Source organism: Phaethon aethereus, assembly GCF_964289735.1.
Source record: "Phaethon aethereus genome assembly, chromosome: 25".
NCBI lineage: Eukaryota > Metazoa > Chordata > Aves > Phaethontiformes > Phaethontidae > Phaethon > Phaethon aethereus.
Genome location: NC_138601.1, coordinates 5,236,717 through 5,255,682, shown reverse-complemented (window position 1 = coordinate 5,255,682; position 18,966 = coordinate 5,236,717). Strand labels below are relative to the sequence as shown.

General features: G+C 67.7%; 4 protein-coding genes across 4 annotated transcripts in view; 3 read left to right on the top strand and 1 right to left on the bottom strand.

Annotated features, from left to right (window-relative positions):
* The window catches only part of SP2 (Sp2 transcription factor), a gene marked incomplete at both ends in the record, with an annotated part of 5,255 nt that extends 4,286 nt beyond the window's left edge, over window positions 1–969 (top strand). The window contains 3 exons of the mRNA XM_082010475.1: window positions 1–170; window positions 249–442; window positions 869–969. The exon at window positions 1–170 is cut by the window's left edge and continues 5 nt beyond it. Of these exons, the coding sequence (XP_081866601.1) occupies window positions 1–170; window positions 249–442; window positions 869–969 (465 nt within the window). The remainder of the gene's footprint in view (window positions 171–248; window positions 443–868) is intronic.
* A 4,631-nt stretch (window positions 970–5,600) lies between these two features.
* Window positions 5,601–7,484, top strand: PNPO (pyridoxamine 5'-phosphate oxidase; the record flags this gene model as incomplete). The annotated part of the gene is made up of 7 exons (XM_082010748.1): window positions 5,601–5,648; window positions 6,074–6,198; window positions 6,287–6,386; window positions 6,591–6,644; window positions 6,944–7,072; window positions 7,174–7,244; window positions 7,319–7,484. Exons 1-7 carry the CDS (start codon window positions 5,604–5,606, stop codon window positions 7,482–7,484), a joined length of 690 nt encoding a protein of 229 aa, XP_081866874.1. The 5' UTR covers window positions 5,601–5,603.
* Window positions 7,485–9,990: 2,506 nt separating this feature from the next.
* On the bottom strand, window positions 9,991–10,318 carry PRR15L (proline rich 15 like; the record flags this gene model as incomplete). The annotated part of the gene is made up of 1 exon (XM_082010659.1): window positions 9,991–10,318. One exon carries the CDS (start codon window positions 10,316–10,318, stop codon window positions 10,019–10,021), a length of 300 nt encoding a protein of 99 aa, XP_081866785.1. The 3' UTR covers window positions 9,991–10,018.
* Window positions 10,319–12,068: 1,750 nt separating this feature from the next.
* CDK5RAP3 (CDK5 regulatory subunit associated protein 3) lies at window positions 12,069–16,688 on the top strand (the record flags this gene model as incomplete). Its single annotated transcript, XM_082010544.1, has 14 exons — window positions 12,069–12,175; window positions 12,796–12,890; window positions 13,352–13,483; window positions 13,712–13,812; window positions 13,884–13,932; window positions 14,195–14,373; window positions 14,676–14,812; window positions 14,982–15,126; window positions 15,227–15,343; window positions 15,457–15,532; window positions 15,807–15,895; window positions 16,004–16,209; window positions 16,372–16,543; window positions 16,623–16,688. The coding sequence occupies 14 exons, from the start codon at window positions 12,069–12,071 to the stop codon at window positions 16,686–16,688; spliced, it is 1,671 nt and encodes a 556-aa protein (XP_081866670.1).
* Window positions 16,689–18,966: the final 2,278 nt, after the last annotated feature.

Here is an 18,966-nt window from a genome sequence, read left to right as displayed (position 1 = left end):
CAGCAGCTGACTGTGCAGAACGTGTCCGGCAACAACCTGACCATCAGTGGCTTGAGCCCGACCCAGATCCAGCTCCAGATGGAGCAAGCGCTGTCCGGAGAGATTCAGCCGGGGGAGAAGAGGCGGCGGATGGCATGTACCTGCCCCAACTGCAAGGACGGGGAGAAGAGGTGAGCACGGAGCGGGCGAGGGGCAGTCCTGCAGGACCGGCACCCATCCCTGAGGCTAATGGTGGCTTTCCTCGCCAGGCCAGGGGATCCAGGAAAGAAGAAGCACATCTGCCACATCCCTGAGTGCGGGAGGACCTTCCGCAAGACCTCACTGCTGCGCGCTCACGTGCGCTTGCACACGGGCGAGCGCCCTTTCGTCTGCAACTGGGTCTTCTGTGGGAAGCGCTTCACACGCAGCGACGAGCTGCAGCGGCACGCTCGCACGCACACAGGTCTGCGGCCCCGTGGCGCAACCCCCTCCCTCCCTGGGCAGCCCCCAAATTGTGGCCCGGCCCGTGCAGGGTTTTGAGCCTTGCAGGAGCCAAGGGGATGGGCTGAGCCAAGGACTGGGGTTATCTTGGGCCACCGCAAGCTGTCCTTGTGATTTGACTGAGTTAATTTGACTGGGAGGGGATGAACAACTTGGGGGGGGTGTCTCTGCTGCCTTGGGGGCTCTCCGGGTGATGGTGGTGACAGAGGTGTCATGGGAGGGGGCTGGGGTGCAGCGGCTGCAAAGGGGACCTGTTTTGGGGCATCACTGTGCTCGGGGGCTCCCCACTGTCCTGACTGCGGCTGGTTTAGGGGAATGCAGGGACACAAGCAGGTCGGTGACGGTGCTGCCGGGGCCACCCCCTGACCGCTGCCGCTCTTCCCCGCAGGTGACAAGCGATTCGAGTGCGCGCAGTGCCAGAAGCGCTTCATGCGGAGCGACCACCTGACGAAGCACTATAAAACCCACCTGGTCACCAAGAACTTGTAGGGCCGGGAGCTGCCCCACGACTCCCCGCCTGTGCGGACAGACCCTGCAAGGGCACCAGCCTGCGAGGCCGCAGCACTCCAGCGTCCCTGGCCACGGCCGCCCGCGGAGAGGAGCCCTCGGGGACATCCTCCTGCCCGCCCTCCGATGCCGCCTGGGCCCCCACGCAGAAGCAGCCCTTTCGGAAGGGTGTGAGGGGCCGGTGCTCCCTGTGGATCCCCAGGGCCGTGGGGTGGCCCGGCGGTGGTCCGGCGCCTGGCAAAACGTCTCACAGCCACACAGGAGCCAGGCACGGAGGGGACCGCGTGCTCCGGTGCGGGCGGGCCAGGAGAGGCTCCACAGCACATTCCTACTTTATATTTAAAGTCTATAAATAGCTATAAATATCTATATAACTCCCTTTGGAAGGTCCCTTTTTTCTATGGAGATCGTTGCCTTACGCTCCCCGCTCCCAGTTACGAACACTGTGTCGTGAGTGCTTTTTTTAATCTTTATTTAATTTCTCTGCAAGATGCTGCCCATCTTCTTGCCCCCCTTTTCTTCTAACGTTTCTTTTCCAATACTGAAAAGGTTGGTTTTTTTCTCTGATGATTTCTCTCCCCACTTTTCTGTTTCCAAGTGACGTGGCATTCCCTTTTGAATTTTGGGACTTCAGCCCCCCTTTCCTCCCCCATGTGCTGCCCGCCATCCCCACTGTGTATAGTGTACATTGTATCATAGATTATATTGCTTTTGTGTTTACCACATGTTTAAAAAAAAAAAAACATATGGCTTGTTATTTTTGAGCTTTTAAATTAAACAAATCCACTTTATTTTTTAGTTGTAACTGCCCGAGGTTGTTTCTGGATTACGTGACAGATCTGTTATACTTTATTAACTGTAACTGGTTGGCCAGTGTGGAGTCAGCCGGGAGCTTTCCTTGCTAAATAAATTTAGTCACCAGAGGCAAATCCAGTGCAGCGTGTGCCGCCGAGGGTCCTTTCTCTCCCGAGCCGGCACGGTGCGAGCCGTGGTGCTGGGCTGGGCACCACCGTGACCGGGGCAGTGCCGGCTGCATCCGCAGAGGGACGTGCAGCAGGAGCCCACCACGGTGGTGAAGAGCTGAAGGTGAAACGCTCGGCGTGGCGGCAGGGAGGGCATGCTGCCGGCCTTCTCGGGCAGGGAGAAAGTGGCCTTTATTTACAGGAATCCCAACTATCGCTGGAAACGAACTTATTTACAGGGAAACAGCCCTGGGCCGTGGCTGGACGTGTGGAGCTGCTGCTGTGAGCTCTGCTGCCAGGGATGGCTGCTGGCTCTGTCCCGTGCCCGGCCATCCCGGCACCAGCCGGTAAGACACGTGGCACTGGCATCTCCCTGCTCCGACCGGCCGTCGCCCCGGCCAGCACCCGCTCCCCGCTGCTGGAGGGAGCGGGACACACGGCCGTGGGCTCTCCAGCCACAGGGACGTGGGGTTGAGCCAGCCGGTCTGTCGGGGTGAATCCTCTCGCCGCAGCCCCTCTGTAAGCATGAGGGCGTGATCCCACCGTTGCTGGCACGTCCCTCCCTGTCCCCTCTCTCCGTCTGCGGCATGGGAGGGCTCTGGGCTCGTCCCCCTGCATGCTCGGAGGGCCGTGGCTGTCCCGTGGGTCTCAGCTCACTCCATCTTCACAACCATCTTCTTGACGGCCCGCCGGGACGTGCCGCACTTGCTGTTGATGACGGCGTTGAAGTTGCAGCCATGGCCGCACATCTTGGTGACATACTCTGCAGGGCAGACGAGGGTCTGACCCCATTGAGGGGTGGCACTGTGGCCTTTCCTGACCCACCACCGTGGCTGACGTGACACCAGGAGGGGATGAGGGACCCCACCTCCCCGTCCCCTACCTTTGATGGCGCTGACCACGGCCACGGGCAGGCGGAGGGGCCGCTCCATGGTGGTGTTGTTGTGGGCGATGCGCTGCCCCGTGGCCGAGGACCGGGCCAGCGTCTCCCGTGAGAAGAAGTAATCGAGCAGCCGCCGGGTCATGAGCTTGGGCTTGTCGGTGGAGACCTGCGAGAGGTCGTCCAGCTGCGGGTGGGTGATGTAGACCCCCGAGTTGGGGACCAGCTCCAGTTTGGGCCTCCCGTTCTCCTGCGGCAGGGGGGAGAGCTCTCGTCTGGGTCCTGGATGGAGCCTGGGGACCCCCTGCTCTGTCCCTGGGATACCCTGACCCCCTCCATCCCTTGGGGATCCCCTGGGCCACCTCTCCTGTCCCCTCTGCTCCAACCACAGCACCATGTCCAGCGGCAGCCCAGGAGCCTTGGTAGGATCCCAGGTCCCTGGTGGCACCCCGGGAGCCTCGGTGGGACCCCCAGCCGGCCCCCACGCACCTCGACGGGCGAGGCCCAGAGCGGGGTGCCGTCGGGCAGCGTGTCCCCCCCGCTCTCCTCCCAGAGGCAGGCGGTGTCGGTGAGCGCGGCCGGGCTGCCGGCCCCCTCCTCGCTGCCCAGGCAGGGGGGGAAGCTGCCGGGCAACCCTGCCCGCAGCCGCCAGGCCGGGGGGCTCCGTGGGACGTCGGCCGGGGCGCAGCCCTGCTCCCCAGGGCTGAGAGTGGAGAAGGGCTGGAGCCCCCTGACCTGCGGGGACAGAGGGGTTTGGCTGGGTGTCCCGCTCGCCCCAGCGCTGCTGTGGGCCAGGGCCAGGCTTGTCCCCAGCCTCCACGGGGTGAGGAGTTGCTTGGGTTGGGGACACGGGGACCGAGACCCACCTGCGCAGTGGCATCGCTCTCCAGCAGCCCCACGAGCCCCTTGAGGAACTGGACGTTGCTGTCACTGACGCCTGCAGGGACATGGGGGGCGGCTCAGCCGCGGGACAGACCCTGTCCCTGGGCAGGGGGGACTGGGCAGCTCCCCTCTGACCCCTGCAGTCCTGACAGTCTGTCCCTGTCCCCTCCCATCCCTCTGTCCCCGTTCACCCTCGTCTGTCCCAATGCCACCCCACAAACTGGGTCTCCTTCCCAGCCCATGGCGGGGACACCCAGCCATCACCCTGCCCGCCCGCTGCCGTTACCAATGCAGCCGGTGCCCGAGGCCAGCAGGGTCCTGGTGGCAGCAGCCGTGGTGGCAGCAGTGGCCAAGGGTCCCCCGCGGCCACCGCCGGAGGAGAGCAGGTCGTTCTCCTCCTCCAGGCTGCGGACGTGGCTCCGGAGCTGCTGGTTCTCCAGCTCCAGCTGCCGGATACGGCGGTCCCGGCGCAGGACAGCCTCGTCGCGCGCTACCAGCGCCCGCTGCAGCTCCCCCACCTCCGCCTCCAGCTCCCGCAGCAGCTGGGCATACAGCCCCGTCACCCTGCCTGCCCGCGGCCCCCAGCCCGCCCCGGCACCCCCCGGCTCCCAGGGGCTCTCGGGTCCCTGTGAGTGGCTGGGGCTGGCTCGGGCGCCCGGGCACAGCCGGGGTCTCTTCCTGGCTGCGATGTCCTCAGCGAGCAGCGGGGCCCTGGGCATGGGGAGGGAATGGGGTCAGCGCTGGGCCCTGGGGGTCACTACCCCCTTCCCTGGTTTGGGGACCCGGGGGTGCCACCACACGGCAGGCCCCGTACCTGCCGTGGTCTGGGCTGGGTGCGAGGGGCTGTGGGGCCGTGGGGTCCTGGCCCCCCGGCTGCTCATCCTCGTCCCGGGGCTCGGCCCCGCCGTCGGCCATCGGTGCCAGCGTCAGGGCGCACCAGCCCCTGGGCACCTCGCCGGGGCCGTGGGACCCCGCTCCTGCTCGGAGGGGACCTGGCCGGGGGACATGGGGTGGCCCCCCAGCACCCCCCTGCTCCCTGCCCCGTCCTGTCCCCCCGGCCCCCCCTTACCCACCTCCCCTCATCCCTGTCGTGTCCCCTCTCTGTCCCCACTCCCCCCGGCCCCAGGGCCCTGCCTGTCCCCAGTGCCCTCCCCCGGGCCCCTTGGCAGCTCCCCTGCCCTCCCCCCACCTGGCTGGCCTGGTCCCCAAGTCCCTGCCCCACAGGCCCCTGTCCCCTCAGTCTCGCCCCCCCGTCCGCAGTGTCCCCCCAGCGTCCCCCAGCCCCACGTCTTGCCCCCACCTTCCCTGTCCCCAATGTCCCCGAATCCCTGCCCGCCGTCTCCCAGCCGCTGTCCCTTGTCACCATCCCCCCAGTTTCCCCCAGACCCAAATATCTCGTCCCCACCTTCCCTGTGACCAACGTCCCCCAGTCTCTGCCCCCCCGGCCCCATGTGTCGTCCCACTGTCCCCCCGGTGTCCCCCTAATCCCTTTCCCCCGTCTCTTCGGTGTGTCCTCCGTCCCTTCAGCCCCGTCACCTATCTTCCCAGTGCCCCCCCGCCCCGTTCCTGTCCCCTGCCCCGCCCCGCCCCCGCTCCCCTGCGCCCCCCGCCCCGGCGGACGCTGTACCTTTAAGGGCCCCTCCATGTGCCTGTTTACAGCCCTGACACCACTTCCGGATCTCTGCGTCCCGCCCCCGCCTCCCGTTCCAATTGGCTGGCAGCGCTCCACAGCCCCTCCCTGCCGTGGGCGAGCTTCGCCGCTCTCTATTGGCTGTCAGGGGGAGGAAGGCGTGGCCGGGTTACGCCGCGCCCCGGGGCGGGGCGGTGGCGGGGCCGCGGCGGGGGGTGCCGCGCGGTTTGTCCCCGCTGAGCTCCCGTCGGTCGCGGCCGGGATGGACCTGGGGCCGCTGCGGAAGAGCTACCGGGGGGACGCGGAGGTGGGGACGGGAGCACCGGCGGTGGGGGGGGGGGAGGCTGACTCCTGGGATCAAGGGGCCCCCCGGCTCGGCTCTGCCCTGGGGCCGGGGTGACCCCCCCCAGGGTGTCCCTAAGGCCCGGGGGACACCCCCCCACCTGCTGGCAGTGGCCCTAGAACCGGGGTGACCCCCCCCGGCTGTACCTAGGGCCTGGGGTGACTCCCCGTGCTGGTAGTGACCCCGGAATTGGGGTGACCCCCACCCCAAGCTGTCCCCAAGGCCTGGGGTAACCCCCCCCTCCTTGCACTTGCTGCACCCCCAGGGCTGGGGTCACCCCGTCCCCTGTGCTGGCCCTGCCCTTGAATCGGGTGTGACCCCCCCCAGTGCTGGCTGTGTCCCCAAAGGCCAGGGTGCCCCCCACTTACAGCGTCCCCTGTGTCCCCCAGGCCTTCGAGGAGCGGCACCTGGCCTCCCGCGACCCCATCCAGCAGTTCGGGGTCTGGTTCGAAGAGGCCGTGAGGTGCCCGGCCATCGGGGAGGCAAACGCCATGTGCTTGGCCACCTGCACCAGGTGAGGCCAGGGGGCCATGGGGGGGCACGGGGGTCCCCAAGCCACCCCGGCTGGGGGACCTGTCATCGCCTCCCCTCTTGTGCCGCAGGGACGGGAAGCCCTCGGCCCGCATGGTGCTGCTGAAGGGCTTCGGGCAGGATGGCTTCCGCTTCTTCACCAACCACGAGAGCCGTAAGGGCAAGGAGCTGGTGAGGGCTGTGGGGCTGGCGGGGGGCTCCGGGGAGGGTCTCCGGGGAGAAGCGAAGCGGCCCCGGCTGGGGTCGAGGCTCTACCCAGCACCACCCGTAGGCCGGTCCTGCCGCAGCAAAGCGCGGGGTTTCTCTGATTTTTAAAGCTGGGAGCGGTGCTGGTCGGCTGACGGCTCGCTCGTCTCTCCCCCCGCCGCGCCCCAGGACGCCAACCCCTTCGCTTCGCTCGTCTTTTACTGGGAGCCCCTCAACCGGCAGGTGAGTCGTGGTCCCCCAGGGATGTGGGGGGCCGGGGGGAGCAGAGGGAGCACGGTCAGGCCCTTGGCACGGTGTCAGGCCGAGGGTGCTCTGCGCTTTGGGGTGGGATGTTGGGGCTCACACATTTGGGTGAGGATCACGCCCGAATGGGTCCCAGCCCCCGGAGTTGAGACGGGACAGGGGGTGCCCATGTTTTGGGGGGAGCGGTGTCAGGGGGACGGGACAGTTCCTCGCTCGGGAGCCCACGCAGCCCCTTCGGCACCCATTGGCCAGAGCCCGGCTGACCGTGCCTGGCACAGGTACGGATCGAGGGCTCGGTGAGGCGGCTGCCGGAGGAGGAATCGGAGAGGTACTTCCACTCCCGCCCCAAGAGCAGCCAGATCGGGGCCGTCGTCAGCCGGCAGAGCACCGTCATTCCGGACAGGGAGGTGAGCGGCTGTCCCTTTCCCCACGGCAGCACCCAGAGGGGCCGGGAGACCCAGGACTGCGCCGGCCGCCCTCGCCTTCACCACCTTCCCCTTCCCCACAGTATTTAAGGAAGAAGAACGCGGAGCTGGAGGAGCGCTACAGGGATGCGACGGTGCCGAAGCCGGCGTACTGGTGAGTCATGGGGAACGCAGGCAGGGTGCTGCCCGCCGGCAGGGCCCCCCTAAAGCCCTGTATTTCTCTGCCAGGGGAGGCTACATCCTGCAGCCAGAGGTGATGGAGTTCTGGCAGGGCCAAACCAACCGCCTGCACGACCGTATTGTCTTCCGACGCCTGCGGGACGGCTCGGCCCCGCTGGGAGACATGACGCACCAGGGAGAGGGCGAATGGGTCTTCGAGCGCTTTGCCCCGTGAGGCCTCCGGCCGTGTTCACCCGATCGGGAGCGTCACCTGTGCCAAAGCTGCCCACCTGTCCCCCGTCGTGCCCCGAGGAACGGGACTGGCCTCGCTCTGCCCTCCCCTGGGAGACGCATGCTGAGCTCTGGGGGTACTGGTGGGGGGCTCAGGTCCAGCCCCAGAGACCCTCATCGCCCGTCGCTTCTCCCTGGGGCGGGCGAGAGTTGCAGGTGGGTCCCAGTGACCTTCTGCTTCCCCTTGCCAACACGTGGGGAGTGACCACTCCCAGTGCCGCTGGTGGTTAATTAATCATGTTAATGATCTTGGAGGGACCAAGAAAGACCCCAGTGAACCCCCTGCCCATGTCCTGCTGCTGCCACCACTCGTGGCTCGTGTTTTAGCTAGAACCGTGCAATGTGCTCAGTCTGTGCAATAACTTAATTTAATTGCAGCTTGAATGTCACCGCCGCGTCGGCGGTGTTCGTGGCTGGCTGTATGTGGTGTCACCAGTGCACCCCATCTCCCCAGGGCTGTGGGACCCCGACCCTCAGCCTGCTTGTTCAGGGGGTTCAGGCAGGCGCCGCTTCCCGTCCCCCTGCCGCTGCGTGTCCAAGCTTGGAAAAAAATAAATCCCGATCGGTGCAGAGCCATGCAGTGGGTTTGGGTTAATATTTACCCGCGCAGGGCCAGGCCGCGCTGTCCAGCAGACGGAGCGCGGTGCAGCCGGGGATCCCGTCCCGCGGACTCGGCAGAGTGTGCTGGCAGCCCTGGCTCCCCTGGGCCACATCCCAGTGAAACTGGGCCCCGATAACCTTCACCCTCCCTGGCTCCGTGCTGGCTCTCCCAGTCACTGGCTCTCGGGGCAGGATCGTGCCCCGGGGCTTTGCCGTGGCTGTGGGTCCCCCGGTGGGTTCCCGGCCGTGCCGTGCTGGGCAAAGCCCTGTGGTGGGTGGCAGCGGGAAGGTTGGCGTCAGGGTGGGGGGAGCTGGGTTAAGTGGCCGTGGGGGCCCCTCACACACCCTGTGCCGCTGTCGCAGACTCGCTGGGTGGTCTTGGTCCCTCCTGGCTGCGCTCATCCCTCGGGGACAGCCGCCAGGGTGGGACAGGAGGGGATGGCATGGATTCTGGTGTCACCTCGAGGGGACAGCATGAGGTGGCAGCTTGATGTCCCGGGAAGGGGCTGGGGGCTTTGCTGGGGTTGGGGGTGGCAGCACGGACAGGTGTCCCACCCATCCCGGCATTAGGAGAACAGATACCACTGTGATGGGCGTAAATGAGCCGATCGGCACCCGGCTGCGTGCTGACGCCTTTCCTCCTCCCCGCTCCCTCCCTTCCCTCTCGGGCAGGATCCCTCCGGTGCTGCCAGCCCGGGACAAAGAGCAGCCTGTGAGCCGGCGGGCGCGGGCAGAGCAAACAGAGCCGAGGGCGGGGGCTGCCGGGGGCCCGGGCTGCCCTGGCGCAAGGCTTGTGCCGGGGAAGCGGGGGTTGGACTCCGGCGCTTGGCACCGTCCGGCTTTTGTCATAGCTGGGAAGTGGTTGCTCGTGTTGACTTCAGGCACGGCCGCACCCTGCTCTGCAGAGAGGGCACCCTGGGCTGGCAGCGCTGGCGACGGCCACCCCGCGTGTTCCCCCGCTGCGCCACGACGGGGATTCCCTTGCGTTGATGACGGCTGGCACCGCTCCCCGCCGGGGTCCCAGAAGGGACCCACAGCCCTTCAGCCCTACCAGGCTGGGGCCAGGGGGTCCGTCAAGCTCTCCCCTTGCCCGCGCCCCTGAGCTGCCTTTGCTTCCAGACCTGGTTTATTAACAGCAGTTAATTATCAGCAATCGCAAGAGCTGGCTCAAGGCTCAGCTGCCAACAAACACCGGGGCTCCGAGATCGGCTGTGGCGGCTGCCCCAGGGGTTGGCTCCGGCTCCGCGCTCTTTCCCAGACACCAGCGGGAATATGGCTCTTGCCGGGAAGCCCAGAGCCCTCCACTGTCCCCATGAAGGCAGCTCGGGGGGGACTTTGCCCCTGAGGATGTTCCGTCGGGGCAGGGAAGTGTCACATCCCCCGGTTTGGGGGCGACTGCTGGCAAAGATGCCATGTCGGTGGCTCTGCCTGTGGCCACGCAGCCCCTTGGGCTTGGGAGACAAGCAGGGGGTCTCCCCGGTCTCACCTCCACAGAAGTGATGGCGGGAAGGGATCGGGAACAGGATCGGGGCCGTCGTGCTTGGGACAGAGCTGGGTGAACGATGGGCTCCAGTGGTCCGTGGCAAGCGACAGAGCTGGGGTGAGCATCTTCATCCCAGTATGAACCAGTCAGCCTCGGGGGACTCCTGAGGTGGGGCTGGGAGGGACGGGCTGTGCCTGGTTCTGCTCCCCGGTTCTCCTGGGTGCCACGAGCCTGGGGAGCTGCAATTAAACAGGGTCCTTGCTTCCCCCTTAAATAAACTCCAGTCCGAGTCCTTTCTCCTTCCGAAGCCCTGCAGTCCAGCATCCCTGGGAGGGATGGAGCCGAGCCGGCCTGGGCAGCCGGTGGTGGTGGCCGGAGGGTGACAACCGGCCGGGTCATTTCTCCTCCCGCTCGCCGGCGGCACAGAGATTGGGGTTGTCGGCCAGTGTCGCCCGCACTTTCTTCTTCTCCTTGAAGCGTCCCGAGTTGGAGACCTTGACGTGTTTGCCCTTACTGCTCTTGTCCACGATCTTCTCCAGGCGGGCGGTGAAGCCAGGCGGCCCCTCCTCACCCGGCCCCTCCTGGCTCTCACCGGCGGCAGCGGCGTGGCCGTCGGGGCTCTCGTACAGCACCGTGGGCACTGACCGGCGCTTCCGCAGGAAGGTCAGCTTCCACCAGCCGTGGCTGTCGGCCATCGCTGCCGGCCCCTGAAATGAATGTGGGGGTCTTACTCCCTCCAGGGGGGTCCCTTGGCCCCCCAGCCCTGCCATCCCAGATCTGACGAGGATGGACAAAGGACTGCTGATCTGGCAGCGCTGGCAGGGAGCCCGGTGCCGTGTTTGCCGAAGGCGGCTCTGGCACTCTCCTGCTGTCTCTGCCTGGATGCTCGTGATGGGTGCCGGGGGGGCTGCATGGGGCTGGGGCTGGGGGGCCCAGGGCAGCAGGACTCTGCAGGTACCGGGAGGGGATGCTTGGGTGACTTGGGCATTGCCGAGCCCGGGGCAAAGGCTGCCGGCACTGCCGGCAGCTGCCGTATCAGCTGGGTGTAGTGGGCAGGCAGGGAGCCCGGTAAGGAAACAGGAACTGGGAAGCAGGTGGGAGCTGCGGAGGTGCCGGGGTCTCTGCCGGGGGGTCGCCACCTGCTGCACCCCAGGGTCGGGGTTTCCCTCTTGCCCAGCCCTGCCAGGCAGGAGCACTGGTGGGACACAGCCACTGCCACGAAAGCTCCAGCGATCCGGGAAGGCTCCGATGCGGAGTGTGGCTCCGGGGCAGGGACGGGGAAGGCGGCTCCCGAGCGGAGGAGCCAAACACTTCCCTGGCAGTGGGCAGGGAGGGGATTCCCAGCGCCCCGTCCCCATCCCGGGAGCCAGCGCAGCTCCGTGCCCCTGCAGCGCTCGGCCGTGACCGACCCCACAGACTGAGCCCTGCCCGGCTCCTCCCGGGTGGTGCCTCCGGCATTGCTTTCGGGTGCTGGGACAGGGGGACGAGGACACCGAGACTGGGGCCACCACCCCAGGGAAGACGGCTGGTGGCCCCCTGGGCTGGTTTGCTGTGTCCCCCCGCAACACCATGCCCTCGCCTGCCCCCTCCTCGTGCCAAAGCTGCGCGGGACCCATTGCCGAACCGTGGCTGTGCCGTGACCCAGGCTGGCAGCGGAGGGTTTCCACGTCCCACTCCCCACCGCGGGCTCCCCGTCTGTGTACCTGCGCCTCCCACGCCTCCGCTGCAGCCGCCCAGCCCGGGGGTCCCGGGAGTGCCGGGACGGCTCCGGCTGGGGTGCGCAGGTAGGTGCCGTCTACCTGCCGCTGCCCCGTTTGCTCCCCGTCAAGGTGAACCCGCGACCAAACCCCTCCTGCCTGAGCAAACAGCGGGGCTGGGCCAGGGCACGGCTGAATATTCATGACAGGGGAACCCGGGGCTGAGCCCCGACGGTGGCTGCCAGCCCGCGGCGGCTTCGGCTGCTGGCACGGACCGTGGCACCGGGCCGGGCTTGCCGCCCCACCGGCCTCGAGGGCAGGTCCCTGGCGAGTGCCGGGGTGGCACATGGCACGTGTTTCGGGCTGCCAGGAGTTAAGGGTAGCTGGCAGGAACGTGGCTCTGGCTTTCGGCGGGATTAGCCGAAACCGGCGGCTGGCTGGCCGGGCTGCCAGACCGGTTCCTGCCTCCCGCTTCTCGCCGCCGGCTCCCTCTGCCCCACGGGCACCCGCCGGGCTGTCCCCACGCTGCCACCGCCCCGCTCGGCCACCGCCGGCCCTGGGGACGGGGTGGTGCCATGAGTGACAGGGGAGGAGAGCTGCCATCTTGCTCCCGCGCGAGAACACGGCTCGTGGGGACACGTCCCATGGGGACATGCCGGCTTGGGGCTGGGTGGCAGCCATGGGTCACCCGGGAGCGGTGACGTCCCTGGGGTGCTGGAGGCAGCTGCTCCCCCCAAGTCCCGTGGGCATGCCGGTGCGGCTGCTCCCAGCAGGCAGGTCCCCGAGGGATCCTGGCTCTGTGCTGGGCAGCCAGTGGGCCCGAGGGATCTGGGATCAGCCTCTGGGGGCAGCTGGGTATCCCCGAGAGATCTGGGATCCCTGAGGGACCCGGGATCCCTCAGGGGCGGCTGGGGATCCCCGAGGGATCCTGGCTCTGTGCTGGGCCACCCACGGCCCTGTGGGAGCCGGGACCTGGCCTCGGGACCCCCGGGGATCCCCGAGGGATCCGCCCTGGGGATCGCCTGCCCTGCGCACGCATGCGCGGTGTCCCCCCCCCTCCGTCCCCCCCCCAGCCCGTTCTGATTGGTTAGCGGTGCCTCCACCCCCAGCCTCGTTCCAGCCAACCGAGACTCCGGCACGTGGCTCTGTCTCTCCGCCGCTCCCTTCTGATTCGCAGAAGGGCGGGGCCCGTTGGACAGAGCGCGTTTTGATTGGATGAGCTGCGGGGGGGCTGTGCTCGGCGATTGGCTGAGGCCGGGCGGGGCGCCGGGGAGCGGGCGGGGGAAAGCGGAAGCGGAGCGGTGGCGGGCGGCATGCAGGTGGGGGGCCGCGGCCGCTGGGCAGGGATCCGGGGCCGGGGCCGGGGCCGCTGGGAAGGGATCCGGGGCCGCTGGGAAGGGATCCGGGGGAGTGGGGACAGGTCGGGCCCGGGCGCTGGAGTAGTGGGGGCTCAGGCCCCCGTTGGGCTCCGCCAGGCCCCGCCGCGTCCCGCCGCCCCTTGCCTCCCCACAGGTCTCTCCCCAGGAATACCAGAACGTGCCCATCGACATCCAGACCGGCAAGCTCCTGGGTACGGCAGCCCTGGCCCGCCTTCCCCCGTGCGGGAGCCCCCCAGGGTGGGCAGGGGCTTGGAGGGGGCCGTGCCGGGACTCCCCGACGGGCGGGAGCGCGGTGTCCTTCTTCCCCGGGAGGGTTTGTTCCCTCTCCGTGTGGCAGACCATGGCCCCAGCGCCACCCCCTTCAGTGCTGTGGTGCGTTGTTCCAGGCCAGGCAGCAGCGGGGTGACCCCCTGCCCCGAGCCCCTCTTTCCCCTCCAGCCCTTCCCGGGCCTGGGGAAGGACCCGGGCCTTTACTCCCGTGTTTGGCCTCTCTGCTTGGTGGGGACAGGATGCGCTGGGGGAACTGGTCTCTGCTCCCTGCCTCCATCTGGTATCGCAGGGCAGCCTGGGGGGTGACCCCCTCCTGGTGAGCCCCCATAGGGTCTCTCTCCCCGCTGACCCCCTGTTTCCCTCCATCCCACCTGCCTCACAGACTGGCTGGTGGACAGGAGACACTGCAACCTGAAATGGCAGAGCCAGGTGCTGGCCATCCGTGAGAAGATCAACGTGGCCATCCAAGACATGCCGGAGAGCGAGGAGATAAAGCAGCTGCTCGCGGGGGCCTGTGAGTGGAGTTTGGGGTGTCCCAGGAAAGCTGGGAGACAGGCAGCCAGGGTGTGTGTCACACTGGGAACCTGTTCCCGAGGGCTTGGTTATGGCAGCTCCCCCAGCCAAGAAGGAGTCGGGGAGTCAGTGGCACGGCCCCTTCTGAGACCCGTGTTTCCTGGGCTGCGCTGGGAGAGGGTGGCACCCGGCAGAGGTCCCGGTGACCGTGTCCCTCCCTCTGACACAGACCTGCACTACTTCCACTGCCTGAGGATTGTGGAGATCCTCAAGGGCACTGAGGCTTCCACCAAGAACCTCTTTGGACGCTACTCGTCCCGGCGCATGAAGGTGAGCGTGGGCCTGGGGGTGGCGGCCGGCGTGTTCGCAGCCTCCCCCACCCTCTGCTTCCTCCCCCCCAGGACTGGCAGGAGATCGTATGTCTCTACGAGAAGGAGAACACCTACCTGGGTAAGGCAGCTCTGGCTGCGGGCAGGCTCCGGGGAGCCCTTGGGGGGGGTCAGTGGGTGGCTTTCAGTCTCCAAACTGGGATGAAGATGGGGTGGACAGGGAAAGGGGCAGGACGTGATGGGCTCCCAAGTCCCGCTGGGGTGAGGGCCTCCAGGTGGCTCTGCTGCGTGGCCAGGGCAGCAGCCGAGGTGGCTGGGGCACCCCGAGGGCCTCGTGGGCGGCTGGCACAGCCTCTCAGCCCCCCTCCTTACCCGCTTTGCAGCCGAGCTCGCCAGCCTCCTGGTGCGCAGCATCAGCTACGAGATCCCCTTGCTGAGGAAGCAGATCAGCCGGTGCCAGCAGGCCCAGCAGGACTTCGCCCGCCGTGAGGAGGAGTGTCAGCTGGGGGCAGCTGAGCTGCGGGAGCGGTTCTTCACCTCCTGCAAGCAGTACGGCATCACCGTGAGTCCGTGCAGCCGGCCCCACTGCGCAGGGGGTCCTGCTGTGCGACCTCCCTCCCCAAAGCAGCCCCCAGCCACCAGCACTTGGCCTCGGCGGGGCTCAAGCTGGCACCACGTGTCCCAGAGGATGTCCCCGCAATGCCACCTTACCTACGGGAGGAGCTGGGGGGGGGCGTAGGGTGACCCCACAGCCCTCTGTCCCCTTCCTGCCCACATCTAGCTCTGCCAGCAGAGGGTGAAGCCACCCAGGGGTGCTTTGGCTGTCTGTCTCCCTGCCCTGATGCATCCCTGCTCTGTCCTCAGGGTGACAACGTGCGCCAGGAGCTGCTGGCCTTGGTGAAGGACCTGCCGTCGCTGCTGTCTGAGATCGGGGCAGGAGCCAGTGCGCTCTCCGAGGCCATCGAGCTGTATCAGGCCTGCGTGGAGTTCGTGTGCGAGAGGTGGGTGTGGGGATGCAGGGATAGATCCTCTCGTCTCCTCTCCCCACGTGCGGGGACAGCGGATTGGGCTGGCGGCTGCACCCAGGCTGGGGCTCTCCCTGGTGGGGCTGGGGGTGCTGAGGGGTCCCCGCCTTGTGCCTGGCACTGATGTCCCTGCGGTGGCTGCCAGCTCAGCAGAGCTGGTGGTGCCCCTGCTGCGGCACGTGGGGAAGAGAGGCAACACGACCGTCTACGAGTGGAGGACGGGGCTCCAGCCCCTGCGTGTGGAGCGGCCGGAGGTGGAGGAGGTGCCAGAGCAGCCGAAGGAGGACACGGTATGTGCTGGGGAGAGCCCCGGCCGGTTCTGCCTGGTGTTGGTTAGGGTTAGGTTTGGCCCCAGAATTTCAGGGAGGTTTGTTGTCCTTCTCCCCGCAGATCGACTGGGGAGACTTCACGCTGGAGCCGACCAGGGTGGACGATGGTGCTGCTGCCAACGGGGGAGCCCAGGGCGAGGAGATTGACTGGGGGATCACGCTAGAGCCCGATCCTCAGGTCTGTGACCACTGGCTGTGTGGTCCTGGGGTCTGGCTCTGCGTTAGGGCTGGGCTGGGGACCTGGGGGTGTCCCGGGCACCCCCATCTCACAGGGTGCCCTTTCTTTTGCAGCAGGATGATGGCATTGACTGGGGAGATGGTGAAAGCGAGGGGGTGCAGATCACGGTGCTGGAGGCCGGCACTGAGGGTGAGCATGGCTGTGAAGGGACACAGGGGGTCCCAGCGGGTAGCAGGCACCACCCACCCTGCCTTTATTCCCTGTTCCCTGCCTGCAGTGACCCTGGGCACCCTGGCTGTGCACGAAGGCCTGTTGGGGACTCCACTGAACAGTCCCGTGGGGCGATGCTGAGCACCCTGTGCGGGATGGGCTGGGGGGGGGGAGGATATGACCAGCCTGTCCGAGCTGTGGAGATCCCTTCCCTGCTGCTTCCCCGCCCCGCTCACCCCGGCTTGTCCCCCAGTGCCCGAGGGGGTCGCCTGCGGCTCCGATGCCCTGACACTCCTGGAAAACGCCCAGACCCGGAGCCAGTTCATCGATGAGCTCATGGAGGTGAGTACGACGCAGCAGCCGGGGCTGAAGCCACTTAAGGGGCAGCTCTGCCGCCGTACCACTCCAAGGATGGCAGCACCAGAGTGTCCCCCTGCCCCGTCCCCACAGCTGGAGCTGTTCCTGTCCCAGCGCCTGGTGGAGATGGAGGAGGAGGCTGACATCGTGGCCATGAGCCAGTTCCAGCTGGCCCCCGCCGTGCTGCAGGGCCAGACCAGTGCCCATGTGGGCTCTCTCCTGGCCACCACCCGGGCTCTGCTGGGCCAGCTCTGCACCCGCAGCATGCAGCACCTCTTCATGATCCTCGCCTCCCCCAGGTCTTCGCTCGGTGGGGGGAAAAAACAGGGGCTCAAGGCTGGGGGGGGACCATGGGACTCTGCGGGGCAGGTCTGGAGCAGGTGATGGAGGTGTCCTGGCGTGGGGATGGCACCGGGGTGGGCGACAGGGAGGTGACGGTGGTCCTGGCTCTCCCCAAACAGGTACGTGGACCGCGTGAGCGAGCTGCTCGGGCAGAAGCTGAAGCAGGCGCAGCTGCTGCTGGCCAAGAAGGAGGTGATGAGCCAGAAGCGGCAGGAGGCCCTGGCAGAGCAGGGTGCCTTGGAGCCCAAGCTCGACCGCCTGCTGGAGAAGACCAAGGAGCTCCAGAAGCTGGTGAGGGAGGGAAGTGGACCCTGCCGGGATGCCTCAGGGCCCCCCTGCGCCCCCTGAGCCCCCCGGCTCTGTCTTGCAGATCGAGGCAGACGTCTCCAAGCGCTACAGCGGGCGGCCGGTGAACCTGATGGGTGTCTCTCTGTGAGCCCCCCGGCCCAGGCACCCACAGCGAGGGGCAGAATGGGGTTCTGCTCCCCAGACCCCCCAGTTCACAGCCCTGGGGTGCTGGTAACGTGGCCACGGCCTCACTGGGGGCTGGATGTTGCTGAATAAAGCCAAGGCCCTTCTCCCACCCATCGATGTGGACTTCGTGGGGCGGGAGAGGAGCCCCTAAATACCTCATTCTGGGTCGGTCCCCAGGGACGGGGGAGCCCTATGCCCTGTCTCTTGGGGTGGCCCTCGTGGGGGGATCTCCCCAGCAGCGGGCAGAGCAGCCCCCTCCGGGGCCGCCAGCCCCTGCCGGGGGGGCCGCGGTGGGGTGAGGGGGAGGGGTGGGCGATTCGATTTTAATTTCATAGCAGAGCAGTTGATTCATGGCCGGTTGTCGCCGCCGGTGACGCCTGTAATGACTTTCCATCACGATGAAAAGTGGAGTGACATCGCTCATTATTCCTGCCGCTCGTTATCGCCGTGCAGGGGGGCCCCCCCGCCCCCGCCGGACAGTGAGCGATGGCCCCCATTAATCACCCCCCCGCCCCCCGGCTCCACCACCCCATCCATTCCCGTCAGCGCCCGGCCCCCCCGGCCGTACTGGGCTGTACTGGGACATACCGGGCTGGGTGAGGCTGGACAGCCCCCCCCCATCTCCTGGGAGGGGCCTGCCACACCCATTGCATTGGCCACGCCCCCTAGACAGGCCATTGGTCCGTGTCCCTCTTTTGTCCTGCCCTCTGCCACCCTGCAGTTGCTCATTGGCTCGGCTCTGCTGTGGGTCTGCCCGCCCCCGAGGGCTGGGTGCTCCGTGGGGCAGGAGGGTCCCACGATGCGTCCCACTGCGGCTGGGGGTGCAGCCGTGGGGCTCTGCCCCACGGTGTGTGAGCATGGGGCACAGGGGCACCCGTCCCCATGGGCTCGGGGGGATCTTGGCCCCACGGGCTCCAGTTGTGGGGCTGTGGGGGCTCCGGCCCCCGTGGGGGATCCTGTGCCAGTCGGTGCCTGAGCTGGGGCTGTGTGGGATCCCCTCCCTGTCCCCACCGGCTGTGGGGCGATTGGGGGCAGATCCCTGGCTCTCTGTGGGGCTGCCCCAGCCCAGCTCCAGCTCTCGCACCCCACGGTTGTGCCCCCCATCGTGGGAGAGAGCCCAGTGTCCGGGAGCCCCTCGTTGCCCCACTTAACGGCGATTAACGGGCAAATTAAACGGTGTTTGTAACTCCTCCCTGCCCGCGGCCGGACCTGGGAACCCGGGAGTTCCCCCCACAAGGCCGGTGGGGCGGGGGGGGGGCCGGGGGGGGTCCCCACCCTGACGGGCAGAGGGAGCTCTGGGGGGGAACCGGTGCAGCCGTGGGGTCACCATCACCATCGTCTCCATAGCGAGCGGTGGGGAAGGCATCCGGCACGGGGGGGTCCTGGCCATAAAACCCGCTTTATCCAGCCGCCCCGCTGGAACTAACGCCTCCCCGCCGTGGGGCTGCCGCCTGGCCCCCGGCCCCTGACCCCACCGCCCCCCCCAGCCAGCCCCACAGGTCACGGCGGCCCCGCCGGGGCAGAGGCCAGTGCCCCCGCCGGAGGTCACGGCTGGCGGGGGGCCGGCGGCACCACGGGGGCTTTAATGGGGAATTAAATGAGTCTGTGATGGGGGAGGCCAGCGGTGCCCCTGCCGCACCCCTCTGCCCGCCGCGAGCTATGGGGTGCGCCCGCCACCCAGGGTGTCCCCCCCCACGTTAGGGGCTTCGTTAGGGTGGTGGCGCGGGGCCGTTATTAATATGGCTGTCTCGGGGCCCCGTCCCCGCCATCCCATCGCGCATGAAATATCGGCCGCCGCCGCCGCTCGCTGTTCCCATGATCTGCCACATTGCCGGGGGATAATGGCAGGAAAATAAAACACCCCCTTCCCGGCTGGTGGGGGGGCAGCAGGGGCTCCTGTGGGGCTCCAGCCCCCCTGCCCATCCCTGCCTGCACCCCGCTGTGCCCGCTCCCTCCTGCCCCACGCCTGCCCCGAGTCTGTGTCCCTTGGGATGGGGGGGTCAGGGGGTGCGTGGGGCTAGGGGCTGTGTGTGTGGAGGGGACCGCGTGGGTCAGGGGACACGTGGATGGAGGGGAGGTGGACCCGGGGGACGTGTGGATGGCAGGGAGGCCTGGGCAGGCAGCCCCCCAAAATTCTGGGGTCCCCTGCGGCTCCCTGTCCCCTGCCCAGCTGTCCCCGCGCCCGATGTCTGTGGGACGGGGGGGCCGCGGGGGGCTCGGGGCCGGGTTCGCTCCAGAAA